This window comes from Ovis aries, chromosome 6 (genome assembly GCF_016772045.2).
Source record: "Ovis aries strain OAR_USU_Benz2616 breed Rambouillet chromosome 6, ARS-UI_Ramb_v3.0, whole genome shotgun sequence".
Classification (NCBI taxonomy): domain Eukaryota; kingdom Metazoa; phylum Chordata; class Mammalia; order Artiodactyla; family Bovidae; genus Ovis; species Ovis aries.
In genome coordinates this window covers 32,008,463-32,027,585 of record NC_056059.1, presented here as the reverse complement: position 1 = coordinate 32,027,585, position 19,123 = coordinate 32,008,463, and the positions used below count along the sequence as shown (strand labels likewise).

Sequence of the window (19,123 nt, the reverse complement as noted above, 5' to 3'; positions counted from 1 at the left end):
GGAAGGAGAAGAAGAGGATGACAGAGGATGAGATGGTTGGATGGCATCACCGACTCAATGGACGTGAGTTTGAGCAAGCTCCAGGAGATGGTGAAGGACAGGGAAGCGTGACATGCTGCAGTCTGTGGGGTCACAGAGTCAGACACAACTGAGTGATTGAACAACAACATCTCAAAAAGTAATCAGCTAAACTACTTTGTTTTGTCTCCAAATCTTCAGGCAAAATTGATAAGCCTAGAACATGGCCCAGATGTATTATGTAGCTTTGAGTACCTTTAATATTTACAGCTTTTCACCAGAGTTTCTCTTACCCTCAGTTTGGGAAGTATGGAACTAGTGGAATAGTAAAACCACACTGATAGATATTCTGCTCTTGAAGTGCAAGGAATTCTCTATGGTTATCTGAAGAGTCTGTCTTTGGACCTCGGGCTTCCCTTGTGGCTCAGTTGGTAAAGAATCCACCTGCAATGCAGAAGACCTGGCTTTGATCCCTGGGTTGGGAAGATCCCCTGGAGAAGGGAAATGTTACCCAGTCCAATATTCTGTCCTGGAGAATTCTATGGACTGTATAGTCGTAGGGGGTCCCAAACAGTCGGAGATGACTGATCAACTTTGACTTCACTCAGACCTAGTATTTTCAAGATTTTTAAACTACACAAATTAAAATGAATAAAATACGTCTATCAGATTTGTAAATGACATAAAACTAGAAGAGAAAGCTTATATTTTCTTACATCATCAATATTCAGATTGTTAAGTCACTGAATAATATGCCTAAAACTTAAAATATGATAGATATAAAATGTAGATTCAAAGTCAGTTGCATGATGTCTAGATGGATGAGACATGGTTTGACAGTTTAAGGCTGTTAAAATGAAGGCAAACTTGTTTTGAACATAGCAGAAGTAATATTTGCTCCAAACCATTCTAATGTTATCTCAGTCTCTGTGTCAGAAGCATTTTGTTAAGATCAAGAGAGATAACATTTTATCCAAATCTCTCCTAGTCAGTTCACATCTGCAAATAAAGTTAGTTCTGAGTATTAAACTTTCAACAGAAACACTGAAAAATAAGAGAAAGACAGAGGAAGAATGCTGAGATGAGGAGCTGCCTAGAAATTATACCAAGTAATCAACTACTAAAGGAAGGAGAATGTTTCAGAGCAAATTAAAGAAGGTGTGAGATATCGGAAAGGTGGCATGTAGAGGAGGTTGGTGTTGATGGTTCAGTAAAGTCAGGAAACAAATGTTGTTAGAGCAGATAGAGAGACACGATTGGTCAAATGGTGGGATGCAGACATTTAAGATGTTAGAGGAGTTGTTCATTTGTGTCTAATAAATAGTCACTTGTGCTTGTCATGGCCAGAGTAGAAGCAAAGGTCATCTGAATAAAAAGTGACCAAGAGGTCAGTAGGTAATGGCAGAGAGGGGCTGTAATGTGCACCATGGTAAAGAGCACAGACCTCAAAAGAGAATAGGAATTTGCTAAGAAAGAAGTAAAAGAAGGGATAATGGAAAGCTCAGAGAATGTCATCACCCCCTTTTGATTCTGTAGTTCGGGACGTGAGCAAACAAAGAGAGGCAGTCATTTGTCAAAAACACTTGTCACATATTGACTACAAATCACTGACCTTTTAGTCCAGCATGGATGCTAAAGTGCATGCCTCTAGATATGCAAAGGAGACTATGCCATAAGAAGTGTCACCAGTTATCAGATCGCTCACATCTTGACTTCTGTTAAACCTAACTGATGTTGAACTAGACTTTCTTTTCTTTGACTTTCTTTCTTTGACAACTATTTATGAAAAACCAACTATGTGCTAGACTCTGGGCTAAGTCAAGAGGAAATAAAAAATAAGGGAAACAAAAAGTGCAAAAGGCAAAAATATTGCAATATGGGCCCCTATCCAGAAGGAACTTATATTCTATGTGAAAATCAATTTAAAAGAAATTTTAGCATTCTGATATGCTTCAATAGAGATATGCACTGAGTGTTCTGATAGATAAAACAAGAACTGCCCACCTAGCCTGGCAGTGGGGAGAATCCTGAGAAGTTGTCAGGGTAGGATTCACCCAGCCTGGGACCCATGAATTGAGTACGAGAGGATGTTAACTAGTTAGAGACAGATAAAGAGACATCAGAGGATGTTCCCACAACTCTCTCATCTACACACTTGAAGCAGTCAGCCAGAGGGTGAAACAAGATAAAGCTGGATGGCTTAGAGCAAGAGAGTTTGAGGCAGTGGAGTCATGGGATGTTAGAAAAGGTCAAATTATTGCAGATTATTGAGAAATATCAGAAGATTTGCCCCAGACTTTTGGATACAACTCATTCATCCTTCACGTTTCTTCTAGATTTACCTTTTGGGTATTCAGTCTGATTCAGATGAAGTTCATTTTATCAGCTACTTTTAACTTCAAGCATTACTCTTCATTCATTGCCAGTTACAGGCATTTCTCTAGGAATTATCTGGTGGGGTGGGGGCGAAGATGAGAATGGCCTATCCAAATATTTCCTTACAAAGAACAAACTGATATTTCATGTGGTGCATAAGAATGTTGAAAGTCTCTTTAAAGGAAAATCTACAAAAACAAGTGGTTAAAGATCTACCTAGTTAGAAAATTCAAAGGCACCGTCCGTTAGGAAGTGCTTATTAACAGTTGTTCAAATTCTCATCATCCTAATAGTTAAAGTTTAGTAGCATGCTGTGATGTGGGCAGAAAATTTCATAAGATTCCTTCATGATTAATTATAAGCAAAGGGTAATCAAAGTACTGTCCCCTTTATTTTCAAGAAAAAATGTGATAACAAGACTCCTAAATATCTGAGAAGATTTACATGCTTAAAATGGATTTATTTTTTATAGCTATGTTGAGTTCTCAGTTTTTATTTTGTATTGATTTTTTTTTCTTCAGAAAGGGAATGATATAACATTAAACCACTGTTGTTGACCTTGGATATCTCATGGTATCTATATTTTTAAAATGTTATTTCTAAATTATTTAAAAAATAGACAACATTGGTAATTAACAGCGAGGATAGTGATTCTGGCAAACTGTAAGAGTGCAATACAGTGTATCAAATATTTGTATAATTTATTTTAAAATCTATGTAGAGGGAAGTTAATATGATTACCTTAGAAGAAGAAATCATTAATGTAAACACACATTCACAAACAGCAGTTTATGGTATTTGTCTTGTTAATTGCAGTGCACCTGTATATAATTTTGTATAGACCCTTGATCATTGTAATGTTTATGAATGGTGCTGTTTCCTCTCACTTTTTCATTACTGAATCTCCATAGGCACAAACATATAGGCAAATGGTGACATGTGGCACCTATGACACTCATCTTCCATGTAAAATCAAGTTGATATTTCTCCATCTGAAAAACCAGAATGCAAAAATTTGACATCTTCAGAAAATGTATTATTCATTTTTCCTTCCAATCTTAAACCCTTAGATCCTTACTTCCTCAGAAAGAAATAAGGACCAGTGATTTTCTAAGGTCTGACACTAACAGCCTTGCCTCTGTCGAAACTCCTCTTTTTTATCATCTCTCTCACACCTAAATAAGCTGAAAAAGCAGTTGAGGCATACAATCAGACAAGACTTCATTCTCAATAGCAAAATTGTCCAGGAAATGAAAAAAAAGAAACCTTCTGCTTAACAAATAACCCAGTAAACCAGCTATCTATGACATTTACAGAAGCAACTGAGCTGATACTTTTCTCCTTATTCTTGATGGTTGGCATCAGTGATTCTAATGATTACTGTCTAATGTCTTTTCAGATTTCAAACCTTTACATATATGACACGGTGCTTCTGCTTGCTAACGCTTTTCATAAGAAGCTAGAGGACCGGAAGTGGCACAGCATGGCTAGTCTGTCATGTATCAGAAAGAACTCCAAGCCCTGGCAGGGAGGGCGCTCCATGCTGGAGACCATCAAGAAGGTAACTTCTAACTAGCATTTCTGTTTTCAAAATTCATCCGTTAGTTTGTTGTCGTTGCTGTTAATTGTATTTTTTTACTGAAGTATAGTCGACTTTACAATGTTGTGCCAATCTCTGGTATACAGCAAAATGACACAGTTATACACATATACACATTTCTTTCTTTAATAATCTTTTCCATTATGGTTTATCCCAGGATACTGAATATAGTTTCCTATGCCATACAGTTGTCTATCCATCCTATATATAATAGTTTACATCTGCTAATCCCAGACTCCCAATCCATCCCTCTCCCACATCTCTTCCCCCTTGGCAACCGTGTGTCTAGCATTTCAGTCTTCCTAGTTTTTATGCAAAGAGAAACAATAAGTCATTGATAAGATATATTTTAGGACTTTTTTCTTCACTAATATTGCTGCCTATTCAGAGCACAAAATAGTGTAATGGATAAATTAAATATTAAAAAAAAAAATCAAGGGCTTCCCCAGTGGGTCACTGGTTAAGAATCTGGCTTGCAATGTAGGGGACACAGGTTCGCTCCGTAGTTCAGGAGGATTCCACATGCCATGCGGCAGTTAAACCTGCGTGCCACAACTACTTTACCTGTGCTTTAGGGTGCTCGAGCCACAACTACTGAGCACACCTCAACTAGAGAGTAACCCCTGCTCTCCGTAACTGTAGGAAAAAACCCACACAGCAACAAAAACCCAGCACAGCCAAAAATAAATAAAATTGAAATAAATATTTAAAAATTTAAAGGTCAGAAAATCACGTCTATGTGATTTATTCATAAGGAAATTTTCCACAGATTAAAAAATTAATCATTGAAATATTTTATTTCACCTTCATTGTATCGTTAGTGTCAGAGATGCTCAAATTATTCAGTATCTGTCACAAAGTACAGAAAGTCATTTTTTTTCTCTAACCATCATCCCCTGAAAAAAATAAACACTAGATCTAGGTGTTTTTCAGTTAGATGATACATGGGAAAACATTGGATGTGATCTTTAATTTGCCTTGCAATAATAATATGTCATAAACCGTCAATATTTTGGTGCATTTGTGAGCTATTTGGGGGTACTTGATGGCATTCTTCTTTACTGTCAGTGTGGTGTTTAGCCTGCCTGTGACCTGCTTTAGCTCAGCTACCCGCTCCGTTCCCAGGAGGCAGTTTATGTTGCTTAGCTCCTCTCACAGTTATAAGCATCCAGCAGTTTATTAGCCTCTTTGTCATGTCATCCTTGCTGGCATTTTCCATTTGTCTCACACAGCTTCTCGGATTTAAAATGAAATGATTAATAAAACAAACAAATTTCCCCTGTACCCTTTACACAAAGGAGACAGTCATTTGTAAGTTTATAGTCTTCATTTTATGCATCCTTTTTCTTACTGCAAGCATTTGCCTTTTTTCCTGAAATAGTAAGAGAAATAGCTAGTCAAATGAAATATGAAGTGTTTAGAGATGCCAGAGAAAATCTAAAAATTAACATTAAAAGGGAACTAAATGTACAAAAACCAGGAAGTGGAGGGAAAAATAGGTTTCTTGTAGAGAAAAGCCTGTATTTTCTGCTTGGTGCTGTATCCTCTTTGCAGAAGAATCACTTTAATGAGAATTTAGGCTCTTATCAACTGAAGTGTTTAAGAATTAAATTCATTGAATACATTGGCAGAGGAGGATTGTTTAAGTGAAAAATGAATAAGTCAAATCTAAACTCAAGGTGTTGGTTGCCAAAATCCCCCAGCTCTATTTCTACGGAGAGTTGGCAGGTATGAATCCAAGGGAGGTTGTTGAACATGGTTCCAATCCTGCCAATTTATTAATTCATGGCTTGGCTTGGATGCAGGAACCTGAATATATTCATTCTTCAGAAGCTGTCACACAAAGGCAGAATAATAGTTTGGGAGGTTGCTTAGGAGACACTTATTTAGTGAAAGTGTCCGTAGGAGGGAAGAAGAGACACTATAATATGTAGGTATTTCTTATGGAGCAATTCAATATGTAAAATGTTTCTGTTAGAAAATATATAATCAAAACAATGATTTTATATGATAATTATGAAGTTTTGTTTGGGAGAATATTTGTACATTTTTTCCTGTAAACTTTCAAGCCAGTAGCATTTTTTAAAGGCATATATCTATATTCTATATCTAAAGGCTAAGTTTGAATGATATGTATGGTAACAAAAGTTCTGTTTCCTTATTTTTTTCTCACATTTTGAATTAGCCTTGGAAACAGAGTCATGTTTTTCCAATCATATTACTTTGCCTCACCTGAGTGTTTTGGTTATCCCATTTAGATGTCCAGGCTGATGACACTTCACAAAACAAGATAATTTACTACTTGCACAGGACCTCCTGAAGAAAGCAGAGTGGGCCCATGCAGGCCTAGGCTGGGTGGAGCAGAGTCCTGTGAATGGGCAGGACAGTTGTAGTAGTTAAGGGACAAGCTAAGAATAGTTCCCATTTACTTGGGCTGGAGATTTTACAGGCTTAAATTTTCCAGAGGTTTCAAAGAAGGAGATCCATGATGGGCTTTCTTGCCTAATAAGAAAGGCAGCTTAAAAAGAAATCAGCTGCTAAACATCACAGATGAGGTCAGGCTCTTTATTACAATGGGAATATTCTAGTGAAAAAATTCTTAATTGCATTCAAGTAGCCACTGCATGCCTATAATCTGATCATGTGCTGTACACTTTACAAAGCCTTTGTACTACTGTGAGCAGTGCATTTTCAGTTGCTCAGTCTTGTCCGACTCTTTGCAACCCTTTGGATTGTAGCCCGCCAGGCTCCTCTGTCCGTGGGGTTTTTCAGGCAAGAATACTGGAGCAGGTTACGATTTCCTACTCTAGAGGATCCTCTGGACCCAAGGATCAAAAGACAGATTCTTTATTGCTGAGCCATTGGGGACTTCCAGTGCAAGGAGTACAAAGAATTAAAAGAGTGAATGTCTGCCCCTTAATTAATTTGCATTCTCATTATGTGGATGAGATAAAAAGAGTTAAAAAAAAACAATGCAGTTGACATGAGCACTGTAATATTGAGCAAGAAGGAGGTGGTGGTTTCCAGGGAACTCTGTGTTGCAGCTTTATAATTTATTTTGTTGTTGTTGTTCTGTCACTCAGTCATGTCTGACTCTTTGAGACCCCATGGACTGCAGCACACCTGTCCTCCCTGTCCTCACCGTATCCCAGAGCCTGCTCAAACGCATGTCCGTTGAGTCAGTGATGCCATCACTATCTCATCTATCCCATCTTTTCTCTCAACTATCTCATCTTCTGCATCCCCTTCTCCTGCCTTCAATCTTTCCCAGTATCACGGTCTTTTCTAATGAATCAGATCTTTGAATCAGGTGGCCAAAGTATTGGAGTTTCAGCTTCAGCGTCAGTCCTTCCAGTGAACACTTGGGACTGATTTCCTTTAGGATGGACTGACTGGATCTCCTTGCAGTCCAAGGGACTCTCAAGAGTCTTCTCCAGCACCACAGTTCAAAAGAATTGATTCTTCAGTGCTCAGCCTTCTTTATGTCCAACTCTCACATCCATACATGACTACTGGAAAAACCATAGCTTTGACTATATGGACCTTTGTCAGCAAAGTAATGTCTTTACTTTTTATTATGCTGTCTAGGTTAGTCATAGCTTTTCTTTCAAGGAGCAGGCCTCTTTTAATTTCATGGCTGTAGTCCCCATCTGCAGCAATTTTGCAAATTGGTAGAGTGGGTGCCTCCATATTTATCTTCTTTTTTCAATAATAAGAGATTAATTTTCAACTGATCATTTCTTTCAGAGAATATCAGCACCCCCAAGCCATTGTTATTTATATGGATTTTATAGATTATTTTTGAGAAAGTTATAGTTTTTAAAATAATGAGCCTTTTATTCATAGACATGGTATCCATCTATATAGTCATCTTCTTATAACCCTCAGTAAAGATTTATAGTATTCTTCATATGTATTTTCATGGTTTTTATTGCTGAAATTTTACAGGGTTTTGAATATGCTCCCCTGTGTGTATGTTTGTGTATGCACACACTATAACGAATTGAATATGTTTCCATTATATTTTTAAATGAGATACATCGTAGATACAATGAACTGACCTGACTGACTTTTGATACATAACTCTGGATTCTTACTTCTTTCTTTGTAGTTTATTCCCGTATGCTTTTAAATATATATTGATATTATCTTGAGAAAACCCTCAGTACTTAATTCTAATACTTCAAATTTTTTCAAAGCTTTGAAAAAATATTTTCTTGGGACATTTGGGAACGCAATCTACCAGGTACTCTTGGAGTTCTTCAGGCTTTGGAGCAGTAAACTTTCCTTCCTGCAAGTGAGGGAGCAGGCCGTCTCTGTGTCAGAGACAATGATGCCAGGATTCTACCCATCTAACAGAGCTGCAGATGAGGCTGGCCAGGCCTGGAACTGGCTGGCAGAGCCCTGTTGTGCAGGACATAGTATTTTCCAGCTCTCCTCTGATGCACTCTTGAGGGATTCCTCCTGGTTTTGTTCTTGGTTCACCAAACAACATATGTTACTCTCAGCTCTTAGATAGAGGAAACCCCAAGCAGTGGCATTACAGGCACACCCATGAGGCGGAGGCCTGACCTGGGGTCTGCACAAAAGTGTCTGTAGGTGGTTTTGCAGTATGGGCCAACAACAGAAAATAGAATAGCCAGTGAGCAGTTTCTAGAACAAAAACATGTGATTTGAGGAACAGATGTAAGTATGGAAACCTGCAAAACAAATTTTCGAGATTTTATTGACCTGGCTAAAGATGAAAATATTGCCATTGATACTGTTGAACCTCTATACATCCACTTACTTGGGAAAACAATTATTATTAGGGAGCCATTTTAAAATGTAAACTGTGAACACTTAAAATCATTTGACAAAAATCCATACAGACAGCTCACCTGCCTCCCACTATAAGTTATCCTAACTATTAACATGGCTGTCAACGAGATCTTTGACAGTTAACCTGACTCAGTCTTAGAACATCAGATTCAAGTAGGTCCATTCAGTGCGTTGAATATGAGAAACTGAATCCAGAAGACATTGGTCAGCTCATCACCATCCGTGTCATGATGACCAGGATGTCCTAGCTGATTCCAGAGGCGTATGGGGCCTCCTTCCAGTGTCCGGTGTGCACCCACACTGTCCTGGTAGAGATGGACCGGGTCAGGCCACTGAGCCTGCAAATGTGCCTGCTGCCCCACCACAGTGTGGTGCAGAGCCACGGCTGCCTCGTGTTCTCTGACAAGCAGATGATCAGACTCCGAGGGTCTCCTGAAAATATGCTTGCAGGGCAGATGCCTCATGGTGACATCCTTTTGCTCACAATGATATTGTTGACAAGGTTCATCTTGGGGACAGAGTGAACATTACAAGCATCTCTCCAGCTGTTCCTATTGAGTCAATCCAGGAGTGAGTCATGTGAAGTCTGCTGACAGAACCCTCATTGGTATCATTCATTATCAGAAAATGGATGCAAAGTGTCTGCATGAAGCAGATAAAGAAGCAGAACAGAAACTTTTTCAGAGAAGCATGTGAAATTGCTTAAAAAACTTTCCAGACAAACAAGCATTTATGAGAGATTTGCTTCAGCCTCAGGTCCAAGCAATTAAGAACAGAAAGATTTCAAAAAGGAAATCACTTCAGCTTTTCCGGGAAATAGGGAAGGGTTTTAGTAACACAGGAAGAGACAGATTTCATGCTGAGATCAACCTCCTGCTGTGTGGCAACCCTGGGGCCAGCAAGTCCCAGCTGCTGCAGTATGGGTACAGCCTGGTCCCCTGGGACCAGTGCACACGTAAGAAGGGTTTCAGTGATGTCAGCCTGACAGTATATATAGTGAAAGACCCTGAGAGGGGACGGCTGGTACTGCAGACTGGTGCCCTTTTCCTGAGTGACAGTGGCATATACTGTATTGATACTTAAGACGATGAATCAAAGTACAAGACCAGTACTGCTCAAAGTCAGGGAACAGCTGACTCTCCTCACCTATAAGCTTGGGGTTACTTGCCAGCCCAAGGCAGGAGCATGTATCCTGGAAGTAGCAAATTCTACTGAGTCTCAGTGTGTATGTTAGTTGTTCAAGTCGTGTCCAACAGAGAAGCTGGCCAGACTTCTCTGTCCGTGGGATTCTCCAGGCAGGAATACTGAAGTGGGTGGACATTTGCTTCTCCAGCGGATCTTCCCAACCCAGGGATCCAACCCAGATCTCCTGTACTGCAGGCAGATTGTTTATCATCTGAGCCACCAGGGAAGCCCATTGACTCTCAGTGTAATGCTAAAAATAAATAAATTAATAAAACACACATTTAGAAATATCCAGTGACAACATACGTTATTATCAAAGTTCAGTTTTAGCTTCCTTGTGTTAGACCTCAGGTTAGAGCCTGTGGCAGGCATCTGGCTCTCTACCGCATGACTCTGTACCTCCAGAGCAGGAAGCAAGCAAAAGAGTGCATGGATACAGACATGCTGAAGGGCCATGCTTCACAGCACTGGATGCCGAGGTTGACTTAGGAAGCCAGTCAGGCTGTCCCTGAAGCTCCAGGAGTGGAGGGATGGTTTTTGCATATCCTCAACAGCAGAAGTCATTAAAATGGCTTAGCTGAAGCCCATGCCAAAGTATGATTTTCAAATAAAGTTGAAGTAAAGAAACAGACCTCCATAAAGAGGCTATTAGCAGTATGCTGTTAACCCCTAGACTGGCATTGTGGACATATCTATTATTACTAGAGAAATGAGCGCCATCTGTCCTATATGGAAAGAAGAGTTAGCTGAAGCACTGAGAAAATTTATTTTACCTAAGAATAAAACACCAGGCCAAAGATACTCATAACTTTTGCAAGATGTTGGGGGACAATCTGACACAGCAATTACCAAAGATATTATATTTGACAAAGCATGGTGCGCCTTGGCCGATGACAATTTTTTGGTGGTGATTGAAAAAGCTACTTGCTTGCTCTGGAGCTCTGGTGAGCAGTGCAGTGTGTTCAGTTCCGCTGCACTTGGTCACTGCCCTTGCAGCCATATATTTATGGTAGAGGTGCCAACAGAAAGACATTCTTAGTCTCTGTTTGGTTTCATAAAATTTTTCTAGCCTGGGTTCAGTTTTTCTTAGTAAAATGTGTTTTCTTTTTTGTTGTTTTTTCCCCCACATTTTGTAATAAGTGAAAACATGGTTCCAATTTACAATATATACAGTTGAGATAATTTTCTTGAAGTGTCTTTTTTTAGCAACAGGACTTTGAATCTATATAGATAGCGGGATATCAATCTTTTTTGAAGATGGCATCCTGGGTCATAGCTTTTGTGTTTAACTTCCTAATAGCAATCATCCATATGCTTGGGGTTTTTATAATATGAAATAAGGCTTAGACCGAGTCATTTTCCCTGTTAAAGCACTCGCTGTATTTCCTCAGAGGCTTGTTCTCATGGCTACTATAAAATCAGAATTAAATGATAGGAAATGATTACGTTCTAGGTTAATTTCTGCCATTTTATCCTAAGATATAAAGCTTTTCCCCAAATAAATGATAGAATTTTAAAAATAACAATAAAAGAAAACTTTTATTGGCTAATTAGTTTCCAGTTCCAAACTTGTATAATTTTGGTGATAAACACCATCTTGGTTTAATAAAAATGCTGCAGTGTTCTGCTGTTAAATATATCAAGGGCATAATTTGAAAAGAGATTTTTTAGATTGTGTAAAGACTGTATCCTCTTTTTATACTTAAAACTTTTATTAATTCATGCAATTCTAGAATAGCAAGATAAAATAAACTTAATCTAACGGACATGACTGAAGCGACTTGGCAGCAGCAGCAGCAACTTATTTTCTGCAATTTTAAGGTAGAGAAAACTGAGTCTCAGAAAAAAATAAATGAATTATTAAGGGCTGGTTACGCAGCAAATCAGTTTTAAATATCAAGATTTCTGGTTTCCTGTTTTATGTTCTAGTTACCATACAATTTATCTGTTTTGTCGTTCTTGGAAGTAGTGTCTGTTTACTACAAATCAAAATTATTGAATCTTCCCAATTGGCACAATGGTAGAGAATTCCTCTGCCAATGCAGGAGGCACAGGACATGCAAGTCTGATCACTGGGTTGGGAAGATTCCTTGAAATAGGAATTGGCAACCCACTCCAGTATGCTTGCCTGGAAAATTCCATGGACAGAGGAGCTTGGAGGGCTACCATACAGGGAGTTGCAAAGAGTTGGACACGACTGAGCACAAGCTCAGCAAAGAAAATACACGCACACATACCAAGAATCAGGGGTAGAGGCACCATGTGTTGATATTAAATAAACAATACTTTATTTTTAATATGGCCTTTTCAGATTCCCTCAAGTTAGTGTGTACATTGATGAGTCTGTAAAAGACTATTCCAAAACCCTTGACTGCATTTTTTAACAACTCTTTGGGTGAAAAGTTTATTTTCACATGCATGCATTCTTTATTATAAGATGCTACATTTAAATGTATATTTTGGTAAAGAGTTTTCAGACTGTTTAATTTAAGTTTGTTGATGTTACTTACCCTGCAGCAAGCTTTCAAACATTTTAAACAAAATAAGTAAAGCAAATACAAGCAGGACTGCTCTGGAAGAGAGTGGGAGAGAGTCTCCAGATGGACTCCCACCATGATCAGTTCTCAGAACCACAGTCTGAAAATCAGTTCCCTGGAATATTTAGAAGTCAGTTTAATCTGTTATCCATATAGCTGTACTGCCTTTCTTACAGGTTGTGAAATAGCATTACACCCATGTAACATGGGTATGTTATTTTTATTTACAGACTTGCTCTATGATTAAATAGCCTTTCCTATTTTTTTCTTACTGTTAATTTTATATCAGTTTCCAAGAATACACTTTGTTCATTCATACATTCATCATTCTTTTAACAGATATTGATCAAATGCCTGTAACATGGACTCTATTGTCAATGCTTTTGTGTGATTTCCCAAAAAGCTATTTAGAACCTAGTTGTGAATAATGGCTAATAAGTATACACAAAGATATACTCTAAGGTGAGAGATAATAAAGAGCCTCAAATGTGGTAAACATAGAATTCTACGGAATCTTAGCAGAGTCCACTATGTGTGATGCAAACTGGATCCATGCTTCATGGCTCAGGTATTCCTTTTAGGGAGGACACGCAGCTGAGTTCATCTAGCACCTCCCTGGGCAGAGGGGTTCTGCTCTACTCCTTTTCTGGAAGAGCATGTACACATTGGCTGGTCACTGCCGAACTGGGAAGGTCTGAGTGCCTGGCTTCCATCTGGGTTAACTATGAAGAGATACTGCACCTACAGACTGGCTCATGGGATCACCTGAGCTGCTGTAGAAGTTGTGCTGCACTTAAACCTTTCTCTCTGTCCATTCCCCCTTGTCACATTCCCTTGCATATACTTTCCATAGGAGCGCTTCAAGGAACCCTTCTAGACACCAGCAAATCGCCATCTCAGAGCTGTTTCCTGAGGAACCTGACCCCAAACCAGGAAAAAAATCAGAAAAAATGGCGTGGAACTGGTAGCCTCTTAACTTGAAAATCAGTCCATGAGGTTGTGAAGAGTCAGACAGGACTTAGTGACTAAACAACAAAGAATCTAAAGTTACGGAGAGGCACATATTTCCGGCGGTAGAAGCACTGTAGCTGACATATCTGTTGCAATAAATCACATAGACACTGACAAAGATTGATGAATTTACCTGAGTGCACAGAACACGTAGAGTAGTTGAGACTGGAAAAAGATTGAGGAAAGGAATTAATTTTGTAGGTAAATGAAAGATCTTAAAGAATTCGAGGGCATAGATAAATGACAGAATCAGAGCTGAGTTTTAGAAAGAATATGCTTACATCTTTTGTTTAATTAAAGAACAAACTAAGAAAACTATTACAAAAATATGTGACATATAAAAGCACTGACATTTTACATGTATTCGATACAAATAAGCCTAACAAGATTTGATAGATCCTTAAATCAAATATTTCCATATTAGTTTAATTGATCAATTTCTACTAAATCCTTTGTGGTAGTTATTTTCAGTACCTAATGCGGGAAAATAGAATATATCAACATGTGTGTCTATATCTCAGATCTTTTAATATCAACTTGATCCGTGTTGATACATATTATCCTAAAAGAGATACACTGATACATATTGATATCTAAAAGAGTATTCTTTAAAAAGGCAAAAATATTAAAAATAATTCTTATATATTCATATGTATTCGTTCAAGTATTTATTGAGTACTACTACCATATGCTGTACTGTGAGATCACAGAAAAAGGAAAAGAAATAGAAATATCAAAAATAATTATGAGTGATCAGTTTGACAAAAGGGGAGATACCAACTGTTCTGGAAGCATGTGACTGGAGGATCTACTTAGCATAAGAGTGATAGATAAGCAGAAACATTTATGATGAATAAGCGTTATCCAGAAAAGGAAAGAGGAGTGTATTGCATATGTTGCAGGGTTATAGAGGAGAATATCTGATGCAAGAGCAACACAATGTAAGTAGGTTTGGAGGAAAAAAGAGTTTGGCATATTTGAGCATCTGAAAAAAGACTGAGGGGGCTGGAATAGAAACACAACAGGAACATGGTTCTTCATTAGCTAAAACAGATAGACAAGGGAAAGATTATGAAAGGTTTCGTAGACTATGGTAAAGTTCCTAAGCTTTATCTGATGCGCCCTATTTGGTATAGAGTCAGATCCGAAGTTGCTGGAGCAGAAGCCCTGAAGTCCGGGTCGGAGATGACTCCTTTCCCTTTAAGTCAGTGTTCTCCGCTCCCACAGCTCTGGGATCCCGGCCCCACGGGAGAGCAGTGCTGGAGCAGCAAGGGCCCATGTGGGCTCTCAGAGCATTGTAGGGCATGGGTTACAGGAGGTTGGCTGTAGACAGAGACCCAGGCTGCCTCTGATGGTGACACCTGTGTAAGTGCCAACAAAGGCTGCCCCCTCCCTGCCTAGATGCTGCTCCAGGTCTGAGTCTCCACTGTGTTCCAATGCTTAGCTCTTTCGTCAGTCATGGCGGTCCTCGATCCAGTGCAGAACTGAGTCATGAAATAAGCAATGTTGGAGCATTCGATAGGCTCAGGCTGGGGCCTGTGCTAGGTCGGTAGCAGAAAACTGGGCAGCCGCTAGTAGTCTCACACTGCCCTCTCTGCCCTGCCTTGGGAGCAAGCCAGAGCATGCACACCCTTCACAGGCTCAGTCCAGGCTGCCCATAGCCCTCCTCCTCAGCAGCCCTCCACCAAGGGGGGCAGGTCTGCCCTTTGTCAGACCCCAGGCCTGGGGAGCCCAATATCGGATGTAAATTGCTCACGCCCCAGGGAGGATGTCTGCCCTTGTGATCTCACTTTTCCTTTGAGTCCCTTCCCAGGGTCACAGGTCCTAACCTGATTGTTTCTCTTCTCTTCCTACCTGATTACATGTGAATTCTTTCTTACTGCCTTGGTTTTATGAGTCTGTCTGCCATTTTCCAGTTAGTTTTCAGTAAGAGTAGTTCCACGTGTAAATATATTTTTGATGTGCTCCTAAGGGAAGTTTTGTAAGAAATAAGTCTTTCTTACTTCTTCTGTATTCTTACTTCTGTATTGTCTTACTCCTTTGTCCTGATTGATCTCCCCTTGTTGACTTTTAAAATTTGTATATTTAGAGTAACATAAATATATTATTTGCTTTTTGTGTTAAGCACTGTGTACCATTTAAAACTATAAACCTGAAAGAGAAAGAAAGAGAATTTAGGAAAACATAATGTGACTTAACAGAAACAATACTGACTTGGAATATGAGATAACTTTTTGACAGAAACGGGTACAAATAAACTTTTTGCCACAAGAGCTTTGAAACATGCAAATCAGTATCCTTAGAATAATCTTCTTCTGGACCCATCAATGTTCCCTGCAAATTCAGGGCATTTGAATCATAAAGTGGATAAAACGGTATCTATTCTGATTTAATTTAGTTCAACAGACATCTTTTGAGCAAACAGTGTGATTTGCATATGTTATATTGGACACACAGCTTACATGATCTAGAGGAAGAATATCAGGCACAATTTGAAGGCTTTAGTTCAGGTTCCTCAAATACCTAGTTGTCTGGGAATTGGTTTCTTTTCTGTGATGTAAGTAGTATGACGAGAATGTTAGTAGGTTCCTATTTCCTGCTCAGTTTTCTTCAAGTTTCTATTATGAAGGAATACTTGAGTGTATATGTATGCTTATAAGCATGAATATATATGCTTAGTCACTTAGTCTTGTCTGACTCTTGGTGACCCTTTGGATTGTAGCCCACCAGACTCTTCTGTCCAAGGAATTCTCTAGGCTACAACACTGGAGTGGGTTGCTATCTCCTTCTCCAGGGGATCTTCCCAGCCTAGGGATTGATCCTGGAACTTCTGTATTGCCAGCAAATTCTTTACCCACTGAGCCATCAGAAGTGGTGAATGAATATATCTATATCTATGTACACATATACATATGCATAAATGTTATATGGCAACTCAGCTTTTCCTAATCATTTTGCACAAATATTTATGTTTTATTATTTATTTATTTATTTATTTTTGGCATATTGTATTCTAGTACTTTGGAGAAGGTAATGGCACCCCACTCCAGTACTCTTGCCTGGAAAATCCCATGGATGGAGGAGCCTGGTAGCCTGTAGTCCATGGGGTCGCTAAGAGTCGGACATGACTGAGTGACTTCACTTTCACTTTTCACTTTCATGCATTGGAGAAGGAAATGGCAACCCACTCCAGTGTTCTTGCCTGGAGAATCCCAGGAATGGGGGAGCCTGGTGGGCTGCTGTCTGTGGGGTCGCACAGAGTCAGACATGACTGAAGTGACTTAAAAAAAATTCTAGTACTTATATATAAATTCTGTCTCTTTTTGAAGGATAAAATATAGTATTTTCTTTCTCTAAGGGATTTTTCCTTACCGAAATTAACTGAAGAAACAAAGGCATCAGGACACACTAGCCTTGCTGGGCTAGTTTATTTACCAGGGTGTCTTTAGTTATCAAGCATTTCTGTAGGTTCCAAAACCTAGGAATATGTATAAGGAAATTAGACAAGTGTCATAAATATTTGATGTTTCCTATTACCTTCCAAAAGTATCTCTCAATTACTTTCCAGTTTCAAAAATAGGAATAAACCCTTCAGCCTCATAAGAGACTAAAATAAATACTTAGTAGATTTTTTTTCTTCTTTTTTCCAACTTATCCTATCCATAAGGGAGCATCAAACTTAAGCCTTTTCAAGAACTGATTATCCAGTGGTAAATTATTCCCAACCTTTGATCTACTCTTTCCTTTTCTGTTCTGCTTTTTATATTTGAGGCACACTGGTATTTCTATATAATGTGTATGATGAAATCCAAACTAATTTTACTTGATATTTTTCAAAAGGTTTACTCTGGAGGCAATTATTACTGTCAGTTTAATGGACATTTAAAAATTATCTGTATGCGTTATTCATACTATTAATGTCCCATTAGCTTATTTTGTTTAGAATCAGCTGGATCAAGAGATGAAAAGACTGCAACTATGCATGCACAAAGATAATGACTGCTCATTACCACCTGGCCAGCACACATTTTTACCAGTGCTCTCATTTCAACGTTGATCTGGGGATAGATGGAAAAAAAGAAGCTCAAAAACATGAGAATATTCTTAGGCAACCAAATAGCAGAGAGTTCAAGTCTGAGTCAGTTAAGCAGGGGCTTCAGTTAAAGGGTTTATTTGCTTGAAATATTAACCTCTCAAACATCCTTCATGCTACATGAAGAAAAGTTTTACTGATTACACATGCTAACAGGTCATTAAGAAAATAACATAAAGCAAGTAAATTATGAAGAAAAAAAGTGAAAAAAGGTAAGTGGGGGCCACAGGAAATTCAATGTGGGTTCACTGGTTTATGGAATTCTGTAACGTGTGCAGTGTGCGCTAAAGCGGCCCATCTTGCTCAGTGCCAGCTACAAGCCAGACAAGAGACTGGCCCGCAATGGCTTTGAGTGCCGACAGGGAATAATGATAATACAGTGCCAGGCAGTCTGGTTATCCAAAGTTTAGAATTTTCAGGAGGACAGCATTTAGGCAATGTAGCAATCATATTGATATGTGTATTGATGCCCTCCTTTTCCTGGAAATAAAGTGCTGTCAGACATGTAAGATTCTGATATAATTGGAAATATTACTGAAGTAGATGTGTGATTGAAAGCATAAAAAGCACTTATAAAAAGATTCCTGAATACCAGTGGTTTAAATTACATTTAGTAATACAAGCTATATTCGTCGATCAAATTCCTACAGTATTTCTCATTTGGAGATATTTATGATAATCAGATCCACTGTTCTTAAACCCCAGTCTTTAAAACTTTGAGTGATAATTGGGCTCCTTGAACTATTAGTACTGAGTGAATAACAGTATCAGATTCCCTTATCAGAATAGGATAGTTTACCCGTATCAAAGATAAAGGCAATCAAGAGACACTGACAAGGGAGAGAGAGCTCATTTGAAATTCTGCATGGCTCTGCAAGTCCTTTCTCCCCACATCAGACATACATGTATGTTCTGTGTCCATTAAAAAAAAAGGCTTTGAAAGCCTATGTCACACAATAGGGAGCATTTACATTATGAAATATCTTTGTTTTTGCCCTAGAAAGTATAAAGCTTTAGCAGGGAGCCATAAACCATTAGTCCATAGATTCGGAGTTTGTTTACTATAATAATTCTTTATAATGGAACATCTTGCTAAGGACTTTTATAGATAAGACATTTCTTCCTAGTAAATATTACTCGTCCCTTTACCTGGAGTTGCAGTTGACAAGTCATTAGACTCATTTACCTCCTTTTATCTCACTCCCCTGGGCTGCTCTATGAGCACATCCACAAATACACATATCAAAAAGGGGGTGGACAGAACCTAGACGATCTGCTTTAACTTTTTACTCCCCAAATACTAGTCAAAGAAATATGTGCTGTGCTTAGTTGCTCAGTTGTTTCCAACTCTTTGTTACCCCATGGACTGTAGAACACCAGGGACCTCTGTCCATGGGGATTCTCCAGGCAAGAATACTGGAGTGGGTTGCCATGCAATGAAATATAACTGAATCAAATTAACAAAAGCATTTTCCAAAGCTA

The 19,123-nt window shown here is 38.7% G+C and overlaps 1 protein-coding gene and 1 pseudogene across 1 annotated transcript in view; both read left to right on the top strand.

The window, feature by feature from the left end:
* The window catches only part of GRID2 (glutamate ionotropic receptor delta type subunit 2), a 1,640,866-nt gene that overhangs the window by 1,040,979 nt on the left and 580,764 nt on the right, over window positions 1-19,123 (top strand). The window contains exon 7 of the mRNA XM_004009703.6: window positions 3,794-3,955. Within this exon, the coding sequence (XP_004009752.1) occupies window positions 3,794-3,955 (162 nt within the window). The remainder of the gene's footprint in view (window positions 1-3,793; window positions 3,956-19,123) is intronic.
* LOC114115370 (DNA replication licensing factor MCM4-like) lies at window positions 8,362-14,849 on the top strand (annotated as a pseudogene).